We start from the raw sequence: 23,340 nt of genomic DNA, 5'->3' as shown, positions 1-23,340 counted from the left end.
GCTAGAAAATGTATCCTCGTCTGGCTATCATGGGTCGAGATTACGCCCGGGCGATGCACGGCCTCAGTGTTGTTGGCGACAACTCACGCGTGATTCCCTCCTAATACATGAAAGATCGAAGAGTGCCGCGCTATGGCAGTGGTCCATCCATGTACACAAGATTAGCGGACAAGCTGAGCAGTATCACCCGTCGGGACTTCATGGGTGGCTCTCGCACGTGACCGCAAAGCGTGGCGGGAAGTATATCAAGAGGAACGCTTAATGTAAACAGGGTTTGGGTGTAGCCATAGTGCATGACCAAGTTAACTCTTTCAGTACTGCTAGAAAATTTATCTCGACAATAGTACTGATGTGATTACTTGTTAGTAGTTGTCTAATACTAAATCATGAAATAGTAGTATAGTTGCCATTCTTATCCCACTACTACAGTGGCGACGGAGGCACTACAGAACTGCTCACTTTCCGGTGCGGGGCTACAGTTTTGGGACGTGACAACTTCAACGTGCACTTTTTGGATACGCTCTATTGCACCAACTGCTACAGCTTGGGCTTGGTCTTGGCCTTCTGCTTCTTGAGCAACGCCTTCTCCAGCGCGCTCTGGGCGCCGCTGGTCTTGGGCTTCTCTGCAGTCACAGGCCGAGATACGGGAGCAGTAGCAGCAGCGTCAACTTCGCCTTCGCCCTCCTCACCTTCTCCTGCCGCTGCGGGCGCCTCCTGCCTCCTCTGCAGCTGGAACGGCGGCTGCTGCTTGGTAAGCAGCATGTACGCGCCGAACGGCTTGGTCTCCTGCGCCTTCGGAGACGACTTGGGCTCGTCAACGATGGCGGCTGCGGTTGCAGCTCTGCTCTCGACCAGGTCACCGCTGCTTCCTGCCTCGAGCTCGACCGTGACGACAGGCACCACCTTGTTGCTGCCGTCTCGCGGTTCGTCGATAGCATCCACCGATTGAACAGGCTGCGTGTCTTCCTCGTTGTCGTTGGCTGGAACAGGTGCAGGCGGAGCTGGAGATTCGACCTGTTGCGGTGACTGCGGTGGCACTACTGTCTCCGTTCTGGCTGCTGCCGTGGCCCCCCGAGAGGGCAAGGCACGCTTACTGGCCATGGCCTTCAGAGCCCTCTTGGCTGGAGATATTGACGTCTTCGGTCGAGGACCTGAATCCAGCCCTACGGCTGTTCTAGCGGTCGTATGGACATCATCGTTCTCCTCGGCAGCCCCACGCTTCTCCGACTGCAACCTCTCGTGGTGCTTCTTCTTCAGGACGGACTCGAGGGCGCGCTTCTTGGGCGACAACTTGCGGTTTTGCCAGAACACGTAAGTCCCAGTAGGTTGAGCACCTGCTGCGGCCTCCTCCTCATCAGCCTGCATCTCGCTGCCCTCGTCGATGGCCCCCGACTTCACGCTCTTGCTTCGCTGCATCACCGGAGGCAGCTTCCCACTTACTTTGCGCATCAGCTTGTGTGCGAGTGACTCGCGACGATCATGCAGCTCACGCAACAGATTCTGTCGCTTCACCAGCAGCTCAGCTCTCGGGTCGGCACGAGGACCGAACCGATCGGACGAGCTCACGAGCTTCTCGTCGTCGACCCGTTTGGCTTTCGGCTGCTCTGCGTCTTGAGTCTGTAGCTCCTGGTGATACACGCGCACACAGTGCATGCCGTACAAGAAGTGCTCGAAGTCCACGAGGTCTGCGTACGCTGGGTCGAAGTCTTCAAGCAGTTCCCGGACTTTTGTAGCTGGCACATGCACACCCAGCTCGTAGACGGCCTGCGCAATGGCCGTGTGCGAAATTAATCCAAGCTGCGCAGCGTCCGCAGAGGCGAACAACAAGCGGAAGGCTTCGATCTCTTCCTCGCTGAAATTGGTCAGCGTCTTACGCAGCGTCTCGCGCCTCTGAACTGCAAGAAGGCGATGCTGCTCCTGCTTGTAAGCACGCAGCTGACGCAGATAGCGTGAGCGCGTGACTTTCGTTAGTAGACGGCGCTGAATTCGCACGGCAGCAGCATAACGCAAGCGGTCGTACAATGTCAATGACTTGCCGAGTTGTTCCAATGCCCTCGTGTCTTGCGGTCCGATACGCAGCAGAGCGCGACCCCGACGGATGATTCTTGCAATAAGAGTACGCGACCACCAGTCACGCAGCGTGCGCGCTACGATGGACGCGAAAATCACTGCAGGCTCCACTACTAGCTCGTGAGTCGCCACCCCCACAGCCCAGGCCAACACACAGTGCCAAGACGTGGCCAAACCCAGCTCCATCGCACTAATCGCCACGACATAGGCCATGATTGCTAGCCAAACCAGACAAATCGTGAACACCACGTACACAATCGAAGCCGGGTACGGAACACTAGCACTGCTATCGTCACCAACACTTCCCGAATCAGCAGCGGCTTTCGCGCTATCATCACCATCATGCAGCACTTGGTCTGATGGCTCGCTGGAGATAATTACCTGCTCGTGTTTCAAAGGTGCCGCCGCCAGTTCACTTGCCACCGTAGGCGCCACACTATCCAAACTCGAAGCCAGTAGCTGAGAGCGCAGCTTTCCCCGCGCTGGTGCAGCGATTTTGAGCCCGACCACGGTCTCGAAAGTCTCGCGTACGTCTCGCTTTCCTTCGTCCTCGTTGGTGCCAGAGTCTGGCACTCGCAACTTCAGCTTCGAGTCCTTGGAAATCGCTAGCTCGCGCGCTAGAAAGAGCGAGGTGACCACCATCAAGAACAACAAACCTGCAGCGGTAAGTGCACAGTACGTCGCCACATCCGCGCCACGCTGGAAGCGCGCGAGCATCCCAGCACGACACCCTGGCAAGGCGGTAAACTCATTTTTTGTCTCGGTCACGACCGTACCGCTGACGCTCAGCGCTTCGTAAGTGACTTCCACGGGTTCACCTTCAGGACACGGGAGAAACGGCGCGTCTGTCGCGCTCCAGAACCCGCAACAGTGCAGTTCTTGCTGTGCGGAATCCTTAGCATAGCCTGTGAGCTCTTCTTTCCACGCTGTCTCGAGACGCTCTACCACACTAAAGCCCGTCGTGCGGACACTCCAGCTATTGAGGGCGCTCGCGTCGTCCTGTACTACCTCGTGGATCATAAACACAGCGAGAAGCACGGCACCCAACGCGAGAACAGCAGCGATCGCCACAATTACCAGCGTCACAACCACCGGAGTCATCTTTCGACGAAGTGGGCGCTTAATTTGCTGCTCGCGTAGATCGTTGGCCAGTGCCGCGAGCAGGGAGACGACGATTAGTGCAACTGCAAGTGCTAGCAGCTCAAGCACGTCCTCGTCGAGTGGCACACCATACAGAGAATTATTGTAGCCCAACCGGAGTAACCCGAGCAGTGTTGCAAGGGCACAACCTCCCAAGAACAAAACCACACCGCACGTCTGAAATGTCAAGGCTACAAAGCGAGTGAGCCATACGAACCAGCGCTCCTCGGTCGTGGTTTGCGTCGCATCAAGCGTAGAAGTTTCTCCCTTGACGATCGACTGCTCCATGACCTTGACAGACTCTTGCGTGTCTGCTCGTCGTCGTCGAAACCACGGTGCACGGAATAGCAGGACCTTCTCCTTGCGCTGTCTAGCCGTAGCAACCTCCTTGGTTTCATCGTCGGCTCGGTGCCGCACATGCTCAAATAACGCGATGGTAACAGTCTGCACAGCGAGGCCGACAGCACCACCATATATTAACCCGAAGCCAAGTAGTTCGCCAGCACCTGGCTGCTCACACGACTTCAACGACGTCCGGTAGCAGCCTTTTGTAGCATAATAACCGGCATACACTGCAAGTGACGCCGCCCAAGCGCAAAGTACACTCACTGCACGCTGAGCACGGGTGAGCCGAGCGTCAAATCTCGCACCAATAGACACCAGCACGTGCTGTCGCCGGAAGTCGCGCCGGAAGCTACCCGCGACGTAGCGCAGCCTGCTTTCCAGAGCAAACCAGGCTTCCCCTTCGTAATTCCGGACGTCACGCAGGACAAGTGCACCAAGAACGAAAAGCACGATTTCCATCAGCGCAAGTGCCAGTAGGAATGCGAACAACCAAGCAAACGAGGACTCAACTCCCGTAAGAAGAGGACCCTTGCAGCCGCGCGAGATCGCCAGTGAACAGTCCGGGTATCCAAGTGCTGGGCGATCAAACACGACACCGTGACCAGCTACCAGCACAGGGTCATTAAATCCACAGCACGAGAACTCGAGCGCTATCGCATTCTGTGTGGATGGCTCCAATAAGCTCCATTGTTCATCCAGAAAGTCCGCGAGCCGCGCACGCCAGCTCGCGTCCGATGCTGAGGAATAATGCGAAAGATAAGCCGTGAACCCAACAGCCGAAAACACAGCGGCAGCTAGTACTAGTCGTGCAACACATTGCAGGAATAATTGATGCACGCTGAACTGGAGAGCGGCTCGAATTGAGTAAGCGTGAGCGAGTAGAGCAAGCACACCATACAGCATCAACACCGAGCCCATTGAGCGAGCGAACACCATTTGGAATGCGCTGGAGCTGAAGAGCGTCCAGCCCACAGCCACATCCAAGCCCAGGATAAAACACGCCAACGCAGCTAAAGTCCCTGCCAGAACCATGACCAGGTATGCTGAACGTCCAATGCGAAGTCGCCAACCAGGGTGCCAGTTTCTCTCGTGTTGATCGACGTCACTTAAGCCGCTGGCACAAAATAATGCTGCAACACTGAAAGCGACCAGCCCGCTGCATAATTGCCAGGCGATTCGGGCCACACGAGAGACGTACTGTTTCATGGGGTTTGAGCACCCGTCGGTAGCATCAATCGGGCATTGCGTATCGTCGCTTAGCAGTGTCACCTCTGCTCCAGTCTCTGCGAGCACCCGCGTTCTATGGGATTCCAGGTCAGTTCTCGAGCTGTAAACGTGATACGTGGACGTGGACGTGAGGCGCCGCCACCCAAATTGCTCAGCTTGCAGCGTGTATGACACGGATCCGTTGGCCGCTTCAACGCGCTCATAACCGCAACACTGAAGAGTATTCTGTACAAACAGTTTTGTATTGGACGGTGCAGAGATCCATAGATCCTTGAGGCGCATATCAACCGCTAGCTCCTTGGCAGTGGCATCCTCTTCTTCAATCGTGGGCGCTAACCGAATTGAAAGCTTGTGCCCCACGCCAACCAACATGAATGCGGTGATAAACAACACAACACACGCCACCAAGTAGCAATTAACTAGCCACTTCTTTACTGTCTTAAGTCTTGGACGTCGATGGGTATCTTGTGCGCCAAACCACGCTACGATACCGCCGAATACCGCAAAGAGTTCCATTCCGCCACCGAAAATGAGCAGATACACACCAAGACGACGGTCAAACACCCGAAGCAAGTACGACAACTGTAGCACATTGAGCTCGAAGAGCACATCGATACCCAGGCACAGAACGCCAATCCCGGCTGCAGCAGCCACGAGGCTCAACAATGCCAACACGGCTACGAAGGTTTGTTGGGACAGTGTCAATGGTTGACGAGCGCTGGGGACTTCGATAGTCGTTTGTGTGGAACCAACTACAGCCAAAGCAGCAAAGTGTCGAATGCGTAGACATAACCACGCGAGGAGAACTATCACGACCGCTTCAGCCACTACAAACCCTGTGAGGCGGTCAATCCCCAGGGCCAAAGCACGCTGCAGTGCTGTCTCTACTTGTTCACGACAGGTGGGCACATCTGCATCTGACAAGTCTTTCACACAGGTTCCTTGCGTGTGGTCTCGGAAGCCGCAACAGACCAAAGCCATTTCCAGACTCAGCAGACTTGATGAAGGTGAAAGTGCGGTGTACTTGGCCTCGATAGCTCGACTGATAGACGGGTCTACGTAAAAGTCGGAACGAATCCGCCCCGAGTACGCGCGCACTGCGAGTGTAAACAGAAAGAAGGCAAACGATATCCCAGTGATCCAGCGTAGAGCTCGGACATCACGTCTGCCCAGCGCGTACATTGCCCAGATAGTGATGAGAAAATACACGGCAGCTCCGGCGACTATCAAGGCGCCAATTTCGACTCCGAACAGCGCAGCAACGAGCTGATCAGCCATCGCACCCCACTGAACCATCAAATCAACCCCAAAAAACACACCTCCAGCAGCAGCACAAGCTAGTAACGCGTACAGCGGTGGCAGCGAGCACAATAGCGCAACGGATACCAGCGAGCGAACAATCGACGCCTCCGCACTAGCGTTGGGACCACCACTAGCAAGCTGGATCAGCCGAATCCGACGCCACCGCACGAGGAAATTTGCCAGCGCTACACACGCGATCTCAACGAAAAACAAGGCCTCCACGTAGACGAACGAGCTAGAAAATAATGTAGATGCCTGAGCACCAAGAACGGCCGAGCACGTGCGAGGAGGGATCGCATCGAGTGCTTCCTCTGGACAAGAGACTTCCTCATTGACAGCCAAGAACCCACAGCATCCATACGCTACTTGAAGTTGTGTCTTGTCGTCGGAGGATAAGGCATCCCAGTGAGAGCGCAGTGCCAGGGCCACACCTCGTGGCATAGCGTTGAAGTTTTCGAGCAAGTGAAATGCGAACATGACAACAAGTAGTTGGGCCAACAAACCAAAGCTCAACGAAGATAAATACGCTGTCCGGGCTGCATGAGATGCCTCTCGTCGCGCCAGAACAACCCCTGCGATTCCTCCTGCTACCAAAGTGGCACCGCCCACCATGAGCGTGATTCCCAGTGGTCCTCCGTACAGATACAGCACAAGTTCGTCTGGAGTCCGTCCAAGCACGAACTGCACTTCGATCCCCGCAAACAGCAGCAAAATCCCGAGCAACATCAATGCCAGGTTACTCAGGCGGAAGAGCAGCGTAACACGGCGATACTGTCGGTCTACCAGGGATGATGACCCGAACAGGGTACGAGCCTCGTCAGGAAGCTGCACCGTTGTGTCGATCGGCTCGTTTGTTGGTTCCTCGAAGAGGACCCCGCGCGTAGATGACGAAAAGAGCACCGCCGAAGACTCGCCCACGTCTGTAGGTGCTGTCGGTGCCTCCGAAGGGGGGCGAGCCTCCAGTCTCTTCTTCTTCTTCTCGGCCACGTAAAACGAGTCAAAGTCCTCGAACACGTTTGTCGTTTGAGTGCGGGCTTCCAGTTCACTCCACTTGGCTCGGTTGAGTCTCTTGATGGTCGTGATCTTCTCCCGTTGAGCGTCACGCGCATCTAGGGTCTGTCCAGCCTTAGCTATGATGACAAAAACTCCAACGAGGACAGCAAGCGTGACGCTGACAACGAGAGAGGGCTGGTCATTCCGGTACAATTCCGGGTGCAGTGCGTAGAAGTCTAAGCGCTCCTCCAACGTCACCAACACTTCCAGAGCCGACTCCACCTCTGTGCAGTAGCACACTGTCATTTCGCTCGTGCTCGTGCTGTCGTCCTTGAAGCACACGTCCACCGACCAGCTAGAGATCTCCGTGTCCCAAGTCTTGCAGGCAGTGGAGAAGTTTCTCTGTTCAATGGCCGACAGTTCACGCTCGTGCGGAATTGTGAGAGCCACCAGCGGCACCCACTTCGTCGTCGTCTCAGTCTCGGATCCATCCGATGTCATTGACTCGGTAGCAGCTCGGACACAAGTGCTCGTACTCGCTAGCATCTGCATGTCCACACCCGCGTCAGAAGAGGAATTTTTCGCCGTGGCAGCTTGATCGATCCCGGTCTGCGAGTGCACCGAGAACAGAGTGAGTCGAGAAATCACCTCGGACTCGTTTAACGTGCACGCGGAGTGCGGGCTCTTGGTGAGAGAGAAGGCATCGAGGTAGAGATCCGATCCGAGACACGATACTGACGTCGACGTGAGCGTCATTGACAGGTCACTCGTGGGCTTGTCCGTCAAGCTAGAACCTCGTGAAGAATAGGTGCGCACGCCACTAAATTCCAACACTGCAGGGGTTTCGTCAGCGAGCAATCCGTCACTGCTCAGGGCAGCAAGGGATTGAAGTGTGCGCACCATGTAGTCCCAGTTCGCCTGGGTACGAGCGGATTCATTGGAATCCGAGCACGTGACGTTCTCCGAGTTTGTAAGTCGGCGCGCGCTGCTGGCTGTGCTGGTACTAGAGCTCCCAGCAAGTCCAACAAGCACAAATACCACCTCCAGCAGTGTATCACTCGTCGAATCCAAGAATTCGCCCGGCGCGTCTAACGTGAGCGCGGTGCCCGCGATGCCGCTGCTGAGCTGCGTGGCCAGACTGATCTCACTCGTACTCAACACTTGTGGCGCGCCGCGCATTACGGAACCAAGGACATGCGCTTGTTGGCCGAGACCTGAACTACTTGGCTCCACCGTACTAACCGCGGTGGACACAGTCGCCAAGATGGCAGCATTTATTTTCTGCACGACTGCAATCTCCGTAGTACAGTTGACTCCCATGAATCCTTCCGGACAACCAGCAAGGCGGCGTGTTCCTGTGGTAGATCCATCCGATGACGACGAGCCGAACGCCTTCTCCATCACCATGGCCGCCGACAATACTTGGCGCACGTCCTCCGATGCGTCGCCACTAGAGATCAGATCGTAGTTCGCGTCAAACATACTCGAAACGAACGTTGTAGGCTGCTCCTTGGCTGCTTCAGGTAGCAGCACCTCGATGGTGGTGTAAGCCAGCGCCGCTGCGCCCAGTCTATCGCTGATAAACGCAACAATGGTGACGTTTTCGCTGTCCGCCATGCTGTCCGGGGGAAGCATCTTCGTAGTTGCTGAAGGTGACAGCTGGGACGCCACCAACGGCGTCATCGACTTTCGCACCTGGACTACCAGTGAATTGACATCAGTCGCGTTATTCTGCAGCACCGCGAAGTTCGCCGCGGAAATGACTCCGAAGGAGTACGACAAAGGGTAGTCTTCAACATCGTCGCTCCATAATGAACACGTGAGCGTGAACGAGTCCTGCATGGCGTATCCAGAGCTCGGGCTCACACTGAAAGTGCCCGATGTAGGAGGGGAATTCACGATCACAGTGACGGATCCAAAGCCGACGTTGCCTTCAGTGTCGGTTGCCACAAGTCGGAAGTTGTACGTGAGTCCAGGCGTCAGCTTAAAGCTGCGAATCGCGTTGTTCGCGCTCGTAAGAGGCAACGTGAACGCGTCGCTCGTGTTGCTGACGTCTGCAGTGGGGAGAACGAGGTCTCCGAGAGTCTGAATCCACCGCGTCGTATAGGGATAATCCGAGCTCACCACCCCCGTGAGCGATAAGCGGCTGGACGGATTGATCTTCGCGGCAGATGCGGTGATCTGAACGACGGGGAGATAACCCGCAACGGTCCAAATAGTACTCGAAGCTGTCGCACTGCGAGCGTCCTTGCCCGCTGTTAACGAGAAGTTCAGCTGCCGATTGGAGACGAGGTTGAATGGAGCGATTCGTAGAACGGCCCCAGTTGCAGAGCTCAATGCCAGGGGAACTGACGGTGTGACTGACGCATTCATGCAGGCCGCCACGGCCGAGCTGGATGTGTTCGTGACATCCTGGCACGTCCACGCGTACGTGAACGCTGTGCTTGAGGCGTCAGGATCCACCGTTGTGGAGCCATCAAGGACCAAGGTATCTCGCTCACCAAGAGCGCAGTTGCCGCCCGTAATGGTGACTTCAGGTAAGCTACTCGAGACAACCACCGTCATCGACGCAAAGCTGCTTGACGACTGGCTGGGCGACGCTCCTTTCATGTACGCTTCGACTTGGAACGTGTACGTGAGACCCGCTTGTAGAATGGAACGCGCCAAACGGAAAACGCGTGGGTCTCGTGCCGAGTTGGCCTGGCTGAGGTCTACCGTGGCCACAGAACCAGTGCCGTCTGAGCTCTTGCTAGTTGTAGTCCAGCGATAGGCGACATCCGAGCTCGACAGGGTCGGACAGCTCACTACAGCGTCCACCTGCAACACCACTGGAAATCCGACTCGCGTCACGGTCTGGTTGGAAGCGCCCACGATGAAGACTGCCGGTCCTGGTTGGCTCTGTACACTGATGTTCTTCGAGACAACCGTCGTTTGAGCGAAGGCATTCACAAGCTTCAAGCCTACGCGATATCCGGTGCCCGGTTCCAGCAGAGAACTGTTCACTGGAAGCAGTAACGCCCCCGCTGTCGTAGCATTTTGCGCAGCGGATCGCAGATAGCAGGCGGAGCGAAGTTGCGCCATGGTGGACAGCAGGGAGAAGTCTGACGCAGCACTGGCATTCGCAGCGGCAGCCAGAGTGACGTCTGCTGGAGGAACTGCTGTAATGAGCGATGTTCCGGTCATCCAGTCGACTTTGTACTTCTGGCACAGCACTTCAAGGCCGGTGTTGAGTCTTTGATACAACGCCAAACCAGCATCCGCGCTTGTCTGCGAGATGGAGCTGGAGTACAGCGAGGCAGGAAGAGCGAACCAGAGCAACTGCGCAAACGGCCGCCCACCAGCTCCACTCGACAGTGACGCATCGGCCGACCAGGTACCACAACTGCCAGCGTTCTCGGGGACCACAAGCACTGGGCTTGGCTGAACAATGTTACTCGGAACTTGCACCGCGATGGTGGCCTGAGAAAACGCACGGCTGGTAGGCCGCGCGCGGAGCACGTCGGTGGCGTTGCAGTATTGGTCCACGAAGGAGCTGCAGTCGTTCAGGACCAGTTTGTCCGCCGCCGCCAAGGTTGCTCCAGCGCTGAGCTCGATGCGTAAGTTTTTACCATCCACCCATAAGCAGTCGGCCGCGGAGCCCAGCGAGTACTTGGCAGTAGCGAGGTTGAATACAAGACTGCAGGGAAAGGTCTTGAGGAGAGTCACGTACGTCCCCGAGGAGCTTACATTCATCGACGCCGCGTGGTAAACCGATGAGTCGAAGGCGATGTTGACCTTGGAACCGGAGCTGTCAAATATCGCAGTTAACGGCAGTGGAGGTGGAATCGCCTCTCTGTCGTTGATCATCACAGACACGCTAACAACGCCGATAGAACTGTTGGAGATGTTGTAGTTCGCATCAGCACTAGAGACGGCGTGGAGAACGGAAGAGTACTGCGTGGGAGCCTCGGGTATTCCGTCATCGATGGCAAACACGGTTACAACCCGCGGAAGCGACCAGTCCAGAGGAGTGAAGACTAGTTGAATGCTGCGGATAGTCTCCGTACCCAGCAGAGTCATACCCGACGACGAGAAAGAACCGAAGGCAGTTCCTACCTGCGGCTGCGTATACACGCTCTTCGAGTCCGCGAGACTAACGATCTTTTCGATCGCGGGACGCAATGTCACAGTCACGTATTCGTACGGCTCCGAGTTCAGGAACACACTGTACGAGTCGTTGAAGCTGCCTTCAGCAACGTGGAGCTGGTTTGTCGTGCTCTGGATGGAGATATTCACGAACGAAACATCGTTGTCGGTGATGTATAGTGTGAGATCTCCACCGGTTGCTGTGTAATCCGCGACGGTGTATAAAGGATCTGAACTGATGGACGCGTGCGAGATCCGAGCTGTGTGGACATTCGCCTCGTCCAGCCAGTCGTCCACAGCGATGAGAGACACAGGTTGCCACACACTCCAATTCGTAGCGCCGAAGTAGAGTGAAGTGGAGGTGCTCAAAATGCTGGCGTTGCAAATGTGCTCTCCGCTCTGAATGCGTAAGTAGCAGTTGTGACTGGCGTTTGGATGTACAACCACCGGGAACCACGGCTCCGATGTGAGGCGGACGTTGTACGAGAGCACGCTCGTGTTACTCTCGGGTGCGTGCAGCTCATGTGTGGACAACTCAATCCCCGACACGTCGTTGTCAGTGATAAACGCCGTCACTGCTGCCAGATTCTTTAGAGCAGCGTAGATCAAATCGTTCGTGGTAAGAGTGTGATTGAGAGTGCTGGAAGAGCCCACGGGATCTTGCGTATGGTCATCAAACGCCGTCACGTTAACAATCTGCGGTGTATTCCAGTTGCGCCATGTGAAAACTAGCTTCGTGGGGCTTGGCACTACATAATTCCCCACAGTCCCCACGTTCGTGACGGTCACCGTCACCTTCGCGAAGGGCTCCGTCGCCAGCACGACGGTGTAGGAGTCTATGGCCCCAAGTCCCTCGGTCACAAACACGCTGGCCTTGTTAACTACGAAGGCCGACACGTCATTATCGTGCACGGCCACATTGATCTTCGGGATCGTAGGAATCGTGTTGTACTTCGGGTCTGCACTGTACGAGACATGCGAGATGCCCGTCATGTGTATATCGTACTCATCCAGACTGTCATCAGTGGCGAGCACTACGACCCTCTGGGGCACATTCCAGTTCTGCGGCGTGAAGATGTACTCGCTCACAGGAAGCGTGAGGTTACACAACCCGAAGCGATAGCACTTCGTGTTGTCACTGTCCAGCCACGGCAGAACAACGATCTCCACATCAGCCAGTGGCTCCGAGTTCAGCTGCAAAAAGTATTGAGCTACGAGCACGCCGTCCTCGCTGACCTCGAGCGCCGACTCGGACACGAGAACCTTGGCGACGTCGTCGCTCTCAACTTTGACTGTGACATCTGGAAGTGGAAGCGCCAAGTAGATGTAGTCGTCACTGAAAACGGTATGCGTCACCACGGAGAACGTCACGGAGCCGTTCTGAACGGTATACTCGTCGAGATAGTCGTCAACAGCCTCAAGCTGAACTTGCTGCGGAACGCACCAATTCTCAGGGGTGAATACGATCCACGGATCCAGAACTGTGTAGTTGCAGAGGAATCGTTCTTGAGCTGTTTCGTTGGCGATAGCGTAGACACAAAAGCCGCGCAGGCCTAATGGATCCGTCGGATCCGCTTGGAAAAGAGCTGTGGGGATGGCTGAACATCTCGGTTTGCCCTGCAGATCCAGCTCCGACGGCACCGGTAGAGGCTCAATTTCCTGCGTTACTTGCGATACATCCATCGTGATTTTTAGGTCGGCGAAGCGCAAGTAGTCTTGTAGCGCCCATTCCAGCCGCCACGTGTGGCCTCCATCGAGATAGGGGCCCTCACGGTAAACGCGCACGCCCTTATCGAACTTGATACCTCGCCACACCTTCGTTTCTGGATCATATTCTGCTTCACGGTTCGAGCGCACAAAAGGCAGCGCTTCTAACGCTTCGTCCATGCCTATCGCGCTCACGTTCACAGGCAGCTTCCACGTGGTGCCAACATACGTCCGATTCGTGTTCGGATCGAGCAGTTCAAGCCGCAGCGTGAAGCTACCTCCCAAGTACGTTCCGTTGGCCACCGTCGTGGGGGTGAGAGTCATGCCGGGGGCTTGGCGCATGGTATTGTCCGCGAAGACAGCAATAGGTGGCAGGTTCCCTGGACTGTTGAGATAGCTGATCGTCCACGTATACCCGTTGCAGACGTTAAAGACGTCGCAGTCCACTCCAGCCCGCGTCACGTTGGTCAACTCCGTGATGTTCAGCGCAAACAAGGCTCTGCGAAGCTTCCAAGCCGTCGCATTGAAGGGCAACGCCGTAGTGTTCTTCAGCGGCAGGTTCATCATGTACACGCGACTTGTACGCGGGTCGGTCTTCTTAAACCAGCCTCCCATTTGCACGGTGAAGTTTCCGCGTAAGGGTTCGCCGTCCCGCACAGTGCTCACCCCCACCGCGACGCCACTCCCCGTCAGGTTTACCGAAGTTGCGATCATGCTGGGTAGATTCCCGTAGTTCTGCAGGAACTGGACCGTCCAAGCCATCCCTCCTTCTGGCGATAGTTGTTGTCGAGCCACCGTGACATTCGCTAAGCCTTGGAGCTGTCCTAACTTGGTGGCGAGTGTATCTGCGGAGTCATTCCAAAAAATCGGCGCTGTGCGGCTCGCCTTGGCTGATGTGGTGATGTTGAGTGGGGTGAAGTAATCGATCACGAAGGCCCCGCCGATCAGCACCGGTGACTGGGTTTGTACCACCGATATCGATACCGGGGTCGTAGCGTCGGGGGAAGCCAAGATGCCGGTAGTGGAATTCACGACCAAACTCGCAAAGGTGTCTACGCTAACAAAGGTGATGCTATACTGGAATCCGTAGCCCCCGCTGCTGAGCAGCTGTCGAGAAGCTGATGCCGTATAGATCCCCGCTTGTGAGCCCAGAGTAGTTTGGAGTGCAGCGGCAGTAGGTGGTATTGATACTGAGAACGTCGCGGCACCATAGCTCAGCGTCAGTGCACCGGTAGGAGCACTACTTGCTTTTACGCGTTGGTTTGACACGGCACCTTCAATCACCCCATTCGCGGCTGCAGATAGCAGTGGAAACGTGCCGTCCGCACTCACAAAGCGCAGGAACGTGATACTCCACGTTAGTGTCGATGCCGTATACTGGATGTCCCGCGTGACACTTACGGCGTTCGTCGCTCCAGGAAACAGCCCATTTATTGCTGTTTGCACTTGCACAGCCGTGGCGAACATGTCGAGAGCTGCTGTACTGGTACCTGCGCTGTTTGAAATCGAAAACGTGCTTCCGTAGCTTGTAGCGACAGCGATAGCATCGCTAGAAGTGAATCGCGTCTTAAACGCAGCGGTAAACTGGAAAACGATCGCTTGAACCTCCGAACCGAATCCACCTGAGACTTGTAGCTGGATTATTTGGTCCACGTGGTTCGCGTAGGTCACGATTCGCTGCACTTCCGTTATCTTCGTCATGCTCAGGGATATCTGATGAATTTCCCGCGACGAATTCGACCGTAAATGCACCAAGCTTACGCTTTCCTGACGTGGTAGGCCGCAGGAGGCTTCATCAAAAGGGTAGCCACAGCGCCGATAGCACGCGGCGTTAGCTTCATTGCTCATTGTAATGGTAACGTTGGCATACGGCTCAGTCAGTAGCTTGAGCGTGTAGTAGTCCGCGTGCGGGTACTTGAGAGTGGACAGCGCTAAGCTCTTCTCAAACAGAGAAACAACCTTCGTCGAGTACTCCATGTCCGTGTTGTCATTATCCGCGATTGCCACGACAATGTCTGGCAGCACGAGCAGGTTGTAGACTGAATCCAGGCTCGCTGACGTAGAGCGAATTATGGTTAAGTGCACGTCTTCTTCGTCAAGATGGTCATCAACCGCGAGAACTCGCACTGTTTTCGGCAAGCTCCAGTCTTCCGGGGTAAATACCAGGATGTCGGGGGAGACGGTGATGTTGCACAACAGATCACTCGTGCTCATACTCTCCGTATCATCGCCACAACTCAAGAAAGAGTCGTCTCCTGCTGCTACGAACGTGCCGTTAGCGAGCTCAACCGAGTGTGACGGACAAACAGGGCTTGACACGCAGCGCCGATAGCAGTCGGAGGCAATGTGGAGACTCACTTGAACTTCTTGGGTTGGCTCTGAGAGCAGCACCACTTGGTAATCATTGCCTTTACCGTCTTCAGAAACGCTTAGAGATGCGGTGGAGAACTCGATGCCAGGCACGGTCAAATCGGTTATAGTTACTAGCACAGACGAGATGGAGATGATCTCAGAGTACACGTTGGCAGCGACAACGACCTCTTTCACAGGTTGCTGGGCCCATTGCATCTGCAAATCGACCAACACGTTTTGCCGAGCCAGGCGCTCGTCACTGCTTTGCAAGACACCGTAGAGCACTAGATCGCGGAAAAATGCGGACACAATCTCGTCGATATCTTGCTGACCCCCAGTGACATTGTTCACACTAGCAGTGCTAGCTGAGGACGTGAGTTGATACAACTCTGGGCTTGACTCTGCATGGAACACGTCCGTGGTGTGTAAACCCTCGTAGAGCTGGTCATCCGTGGCAAGAACGTGCACGAGCTGGGGCAGGTTCCAATTTTCCGTCGTGAACACCAGCACAGTTGGTATAACAGACACGTTGCACAAGTTGAAGCGATAACACGCGCTCTCCGCATTCATCTTCACCGTAACAGGCCTCAGAGGCTCAGATGACAGCCCGATCGTGTACGTGTTGTGCGCCGCAGTCGCATCAGTTACCACACCATCGAGAAAGTCGTGATAATGGTCCATGATCTCCGTGGTTGTCAATGCTCCAACGAACCACGCCACACTGGTGAGCTTCCCAATAAATCCACCACCATCAGCATTCAGCTCTGGGGCTCCGAATCGAAGAATTTTTTGCGTAAGACTCAGCAACGCCATGTTGCACGTTATTGTGTTCGTATAGCAGTTCGTAGCCTGCAGCTGCCCAGCAACGCAGATGAAAAGGGAGATGCTCGACGAAGCAGGGTCGTAGGTTGCTACTGCTTGGTGCCACTTGTCAGCGACTGGCAGCACAGCGGCATCTTCACCGAGGTCCGTCCTACACACCGTTCCGTCAGCTGAGTTTGTCATCTCGAAGTAGAACCGACCAGTCTTGCTGCTAACCCCAACACTACCGAAGGGCACTTGATCACCGTTTGCATCGTTGCCGTACATTGTGACAGTCTCAGCCGGGAGATTGTCCTCCACTGCAGCGATGAACTCCGCGCTAATGTCGAACCAAAACTCGAGCGAGAATGAGCTCATGGCCGGCTGAACTGCAACAGCAGCCGAGAAGAAAGTAGCTTCCAAGACATCATCTATAGCCAAATCCACGGAAGTCGTAGTGGTCGGCAGTGTTAACGCGCCCGTAGCTCGATTATTCCCTTCCCACGCTGTCTCACTCTCGTCAGTGCTAACAAGCACTTTGGTTGCATCATCGAACGGCCAGATGATCACAGGGTTGTCACGTAGTAACAAGGTGCGATGCTCGTTCACAGAGAACGGAAGTCGATCGACTGGCAGCAGTTCCGATTTCCCAAGGACGGCAACGTCCACGAAGTCGCTGACTACCAAGCTACTCCCAGCTGCATTCGTCACACTCAAAGGCGCCTGACATGCCGTTCCTCCACAAACGTAGGTTTTACATTGCGAAGATGGAGCGACAACAGCCCCCGTAGCATCCAGCGCGCATGTACTTGACAGTCCCTCCGAAGTTAAAGCTTGAGATGCAACGTCACTGCGAATTCCATCCAGCACCGAGCCATGAGATGCAACAGAGAACTCTGCTACAGACTCCACGTTGGCTGTTGAGCAGTTACTCACATTTACATTGACGTCGACAAGCCCAATCTCCACTGACGCATTGAAATCCAGAACGACCCACTCGTGGAAGGTCGAGGAGCCCGCTATATAGCACTGAGTGCTGTCCTTAGCGTTCAGCAGCGCGCTTGCGGAGCCTGCACCTGTACTCGCTAGTTGCGAGCTCACACTGTGGATTGTGTACGGTATCGGAGCCGGCACGGTTAGCGTTGTTGAGTCCGTGGGGCCCACATCGCTAGGTGGGAAGACTTGAACACTAGCAACAGCAAGTGGCTTTACTCCGGAACCAAACAAATCAAGCAGCAAGTAGCGTGACACTGTGGCTGGATTCCAGCGTACGACCTCCACCTCATTCAGCATCAATACTCCAGTGCCTCGCTTTCGCACAGTCACAAACTGAGCTGTCGAGAAAATGTTATCCCACGTGATTGCGTTGGTGTAGTTGGCACACGAAAACGAGAGCGTCTTGGTGGCAGTAGCAGAAACCCCAGAACCAGTGCCGTCGGTGTTCGTCAGTGGTTGGGTGGACAGCAGTACGTCGAACTGCTGCACAAATGGAGCCGTGAGCTGTAACAACGTGTCAGTGTGACTGTAATCGTACAGGTCGCCACTCCATGCTGGGAAACCATTGCTTCCGGTAGGTGCCACAGGCGCGCAGAGCTCGTCGTAGTGACTTCCCACGTACGGATACAACACGATAGAACGAATAGGCTTCACGCTGCCGAGGTCCACTTCCCACCATGGATTATTATCCACATCGGTTCGTGTACTCCCTGCTGCCATTGTATCATTATTCCCTTCGTCCTGAACGATTAGAGGGTCCCATTCGGTGTGCTTCAGGCCGTCCACAGCCAAATACGACAGCGCATCGCTCGGGTTCGTGCTGCTCTGCCTGGTTGCCATACCAACGGCTAGGTTTTCGTCTTCGGATCGTCTCACCGTCTGCAAAAGACGCCACGATTGCAACAGTGCAGTGTTCGTCCCCCAATCCATCTTCAGCCGAGAGCGAATCCCAGCCCCATTTGCTGTCGGTGTCACGGATATGAACGGCTCGAAAGCTTGAACCTGTGAAAGCTGCAACGCTCCCGTCCCCTCACGGTAGATACGCACAGCAATTGCACCAGCTTGGATGTCCCAGAGAAGAATACCCTTCCGAACAGGTAGTTGCTGTACATGAGGGCACGCACTTGGACATCCATACGCCAGCGCGTCTTCCAGCGACATCGCCTTGGAACCAAACGCCTTCAGTGATGCAATCAGAACGATATTAAGAGTATCGGAATCTGTGTTCTCTTCAACGATAGATGCTGGTAGAAACACCGCCAGCGTGCCCAGTTTCGTCAGTTGAGGCAGTGTCACCTCCCACCATGGCTCGCTCTCGCTTGCAGTGGAAGCCACATCGGCGGTGCTGTCGACCGAATCGTTATATTTCGCCCCACTTGTGGCAAGCGAGGCTTCCAGAGGGTTTTTCGTTGTCAGCGATACGGCAGTTGAGCTCTGTGTGGCTGGCAGACCACTTAGGATATTTGGAAACTGGTATGAAAGAGACAAAAGGGGGCGGAGCTTCCGCTCGAAAACCGACGAACATAATTGCGTAGCGGCGATGGCCTCAGTGCTGCCTCCTTCCGATAGCACCTCAATTTGCAGTGATACAACGGACAGTCGGGTGGGCAAGACTTGGGCCAGCAACAGCGAGATGTCCACCTCAATGGAACGACTATTCTCCACTGTCGCAGTGACCTGCATCGACGCGCCATTTGAGAGGAATGCTAACGGTTTGGGTGACGCTGTGGCATTACGGATGCCGTCTGTTGTCCACGCGTTGTCCACCACCGTAACCTCTAGCTCGTATTCCTTTGAGAAGCTGACTTCTCCGGAGGAATCACTTGAACTGCTTCCACCATCCAGCTCGGACACGTCGAATACTTTGTACGGGGTCTGATGGAGCACTAGCGTAGCCCCGGAGAAAGCGAGCGACGTATCTCCGTCGTGCAAATGCGGCAAGTGGAACTTCACAAACGTCTTGACACCTGAGGCAAACACCAGGATGTTCTGGAGCGCTGAATCAATCGTTTTGCTGGTTGTAGCAGTAGTTGAGACCGATAAATCGTGAAACCCAAGCGCCGTGATGTAATCCCCCACCCAGTCAGTTGCGTCGCGTACCTCTTTCGTTGCAAGCTTTGCCTGAGGCTGGTTGACTACCACATTCACCTTTGCTACATCATTATCTCGCACGAACACATTTAAGCGCATGTGGTCCGGCGAGTGGATGACCGTTGGCACTGGGTTGTAAGGAATTGCACCCCCACCCACAGCATTCCACGACGGATAAAGCTCTAGCCCTGCAGGTGCGATCGTGCCTTGAAACCAAAACGCTGTGGTGTTCGTGTATCCATAGGGGGAATTCTGCACGCGATGAGAGATCGTATAGCTCGCGTTGAATTCTGCGATAGCATCATCTACTGCACGCACCACGACGCGTTGTGGTACAAACCAGTTTGTTGCTGTGAACGTCAAGATTGACGGCGTTATCGCCACCTGTGAGTTCCCCACAATCGCTATGCTCACGTTTGGAGCTAGGATACTGTGTGAACTCCATGCAGATTGGTCATAGACAACATAGGCGAGGGCTGAAAAGTTCTTGCCCCAGAACCCACATGTATCCGACAGTTTGACGGAGCAATATGCGGACGAGATCTGGGCTTTGTCGGCGCTAGAAACAATCTGTGCATGGCCTCCGATCGCTGGCGGGGCATTCAAAACTACGTCGTAGTACGAACCGACAGTGTCGCCTTCAGTAACGTTCAACGCGGCGGTAGATAGCGTGACGCCAGGGTCATTGTCCCAAATACTCACATCGATGCTGTTACTCGGAAGAAAGCTCGCCATGCCACAGTTCCACGAATGCCGCTCTAACGCGTAGCCCTGCGGAAACATAGCGAGCACGGCATCCAGGACGCGATCAGCATAGCCAGCTGGCCACTCTTCGAACGCCCAGCGCATTGTTTCAAGGCGAACTAATCCAGCGCAGATGGTATGCACCACATTTCTCGGATTCGCACTCATTTTCCGAGCCTGCTCCACATTCATCAGACCCAGGAAACTTAACACAAAGCTCCGCAGCTCAGGTGGTGGTGGCACGAAGTCCAATGTCGACACGTTTCGATCCGCCGCAGCATCAGACAGCGCCACAAGATCGGTATCATTTTCTTCAGATGCGAGGATGTCAATAAGAGTCACATAGCTCATGTTTGTCACATTGTCATCAATACTTCCGGGGTTTAGCGGCGGATTTCCGAAGCGTGCTGGTACAGATCCCGTTCCACTATTCGCCACATTCGCGATACATGCCCCATTGCCTTGTGCGAATGCGCACTCGTTCGTAATATCACATACCCGGACGGAAGTTTGGCCATCTTGAAGCTCTACCTCAGACAAAATACACACGGACGAATTGAGAGGGTCGCAGTTCGGCACATCAAAACATTGCGGTCGACGGGTATGATATCGAATGTCCTTGCTCTCAGTGTAATGAAGAAGAGGGCCGCCGTCGTAAAGTCCACCGAACTCCACCTCTGAATCGAAATCGTCCACGGCACTCACCACCACACGCTGCGGTTTATCCCAGTCTTCAGGAAGGAAATTAAGCACAGTAGTGCCGTTTACCGCCGTTGTGTTCGATGTCGCTGGTGTTACAGCCGTTTGCATGCCATGCAGAGGCACGATCACGACCTTGACAGGGTGCCACGGACGCGAGTTTAACACCACATCGTAGCTATCTTTCCCACCACCTTCAGCAACAAACGCGTGTTGTCTCGATAAGGATACTCCGGCGAGGTCGTTGTCGTCGATCTGCACGGTGACATTGCGGCCGGTAAGAAAAGGAGTGTTATCTCCATCAAAATTTGGGTCGGCACTAGCCACGGAGTGGGTGACAACGGCGTAGTGCCTACCTTCAGCCAGAGCGTCGTCCACCGCAGTAAGGCGTACGTACTGTTCCCGATTCCAGTTTGCCGGCGTGAAAACGACGCGCTGAGACGTCAAAAACTGAAGCTGTTGAACGAGTTCTCCGCTTGGGTCTACTAGTCGCACGTCTTCGGCTTGAACCACAACGTCCGCGAGTGGCTGGCGATTGAGCACCACGGCGTACTCCGCCACCAGCCCTCCTTCTCTGATCCTCCTCCTTCTCGGCGTGAGCGTCACCCCGCCGTCCATAGCATAGTCTAATATGTCTCCTTTAAAATTCAGGCTTACGGCGAAGTCGTACTGCCGGTTATCCACGCTGGAGCGCGCGTTCGGGTCCATGACCTGTGCCTCGTAGTCGAACATTATCCCCGCGTGCGTCCTGGTCTCGAGCATTTGCGCTACGTCCACTTCCACAGTCTCATCCACCTGGTTGGTCACACATCCGCCTGACAGCAGCAGCGTGTTGAAGCCGCCGTCCAGCGCCACGCCATACGCGAAATCGTTGGCTGTCGTTCCGAACTGGCAGCAACAAGAAACACAAACAAATGAGCACAAGCTGGTCGTCATCCATCGCCGACATTATTATACCTGGCGCATCCAGAGCTTGTCCCCGCTGAGCGAGATCTTGGCCAGCACGACGTCGCGGCCGCCGTATTGGCCGAAGCCGTTGAGCGCGTGGCCGCCTTCGTCCAGGTACCCCCAGGTATACCCGGCCACGTAGAGGTACTGGGTCGTCGCGCCGGTGTCGGCGTCCGTCTCGTTGACGACGGTGATGAAGGTCGCGGCGTCCGCCTGGTCCGTCCCCCACTGCAGTTCGTCCATCCACCGCAACACCCCACCCGTTCGTTAGAGCCACCCCCTGATCGTCGGACGACTTGGTCGAGCCACGTACTTGTCTGGTCCAGCCGAGCGAGCCGTCCGCCTTGACTTGGGCCACGAACATGTCCAACAGGTCGACGTCGCTGCTGTCGAGCGTCTTGGAGCCCGAGAAGTAGAGGTTGCCGGCGGCGTCCTGCGCGCCTTTGCCGTCGATGCGCACGACGGCCGCCGCCTCGGGCTGTTGCCAGTCGAAGTCTTCGTTCGAGAGCATCCACGCCTGCACCTGCTCCGGGGTCAGGTCGGTCGCTGCGACTGTCGCCACCGCAGCGGTGACGACCACCAGCACGAGCCCTGCAAGCCCCAGGCAGCAGCATGTCACGCGGGACGAGGACATCGCGCTAAAGATCCGCCAGCAAGAGGCGCCCATGCACCGAAAGGTCGGAACGCGAAATGGCTGACCCATAGTTGACGTGTGCACTAGACTGCAAGTAGGTAAGTACGTAGGTAGGTGGGTATCCACCACGAGCAGGAAGCGCACGTTGCTCCGTGCTGGAGCTCAATTGCTGCACCGGGGACGGCGCTCGGCCTTTCCAACGCAGACGAAAGCGACTCGCAGGTGGGTGCATGGACCCACGAGACTGCGTCCCATCCTGGTGGCCTCCTGGAGATCCGTTTACTGGTATGGCCGCATTGGCGCCAGCCTAGTAACAAGAGACCCACCCAGCAGTCTAGGCGTCCGGCATGTCCTAGGCCGCCAATCATTTCGGAGTTGATTTTTTGTTGTTGTTGGTACAGTACATAGCATAATCTGGATTCCCAGATTAGGGCACTCCCAGACTATAATATAGTCTGGAGCTCTTCCAGATGCGCGAATAGAGAAGTTACGGTCGAACTTCTTACGCACGAGGTCTATGGTAACCAAACAGCAACGTGTATTAATTAACAACGTAGCAATTCAAAAGTCTGTGCAGATGCGCAAGTCGGATCGCTCGCCCACAGCGAACGGTACCAATTCCCAATGGCGCCCGCTGTAGCAGCGCAACCCAATCTGACGCTGAGCGAAAGCTTAACGGAGCGGTGCCCGATGCTCGCAGCCGATGTCCCCAGGAACAAGCCACGCTTGGCACACGTTAGTCGCCACCGGTGTTCGCACGCGGCCTTGGACTACCGCTGCGACGGCGGTTGGGTGAGCCCGGTTGCGAGGGGCGAGGCGAACGCGGAGGTGCGGTCGTGCTCCACCGGTCCCTCTCGTCGTGCTGGTCGTGCTGGTCGTGCTGGTCGTGGAACGGCTCGCGGTGGTCTTGGTCTCGGGCTGCTGGCTGGGCCGTCGGGCTAGACGGGTGCTGCCAGTGGCGCGGCGAACGGGGCGGCTCCGTCGTGTCCCAGTGGTCCCTGTCACCATGTTCGTCGCGGAACGACTCGCGCCTCTCGGGCGCAGCCGTGGGCGACGGAATGTAGCGCAGCGAGCGAGGCGGCTGACTGCGACCCGGGGAGCGAGGTGGCTCCGTCGTGCTCCATCGGTAGCGCTCATCATGGCCATCGTGTCCGTCGCGGAACGAC

General features: G+C 55.7%; 1 protein-coding gene across 1 annotated transcript; it reads right to left on the bottom strand.

Moving 5' to 3' along the window:
* Positions 1–537: 537 nt before the first annotated feature.
* On the bottom strand, positions 538–22,174 carry IUM83_06722 (putative transmembrane protein; the record flags this gene model as incomplete). The annotated part of the gene is made up of 4 exons (XM_067930952.1): positions 538–3,654; positions 6,694–21,480; positions 21,550–21,768; positions 21,854–22,174. 4 exons carry the CDS (start codon positions 22,172–22,174, stop codon positions 538–540), a joined length of 18,444 nt encoding a protein of 6,147 aa, XP_067789780.1.
* Positions 22,175–23,340: the final 1,166 nt, after the last annotated feature.

The sequence above is a fragment of the Phytophthora cinnamomi genome (genome assembly GCF_018691715.1).
Source record: "Phytophthora cinnamomi strain GKB4 chromosome Unknown Contig50, whole genome shotgun sequence".
Taxonomy (NCBI): Eukaryota; Oomycota; class Peronosporomycetes; order Peronosporales; family Peronosporaceae; genus Phytophthora; species Phytophthora cinnamomi.
This window is presented reverse-complemented; position numbering and strand designations above follow the sequence as displayed.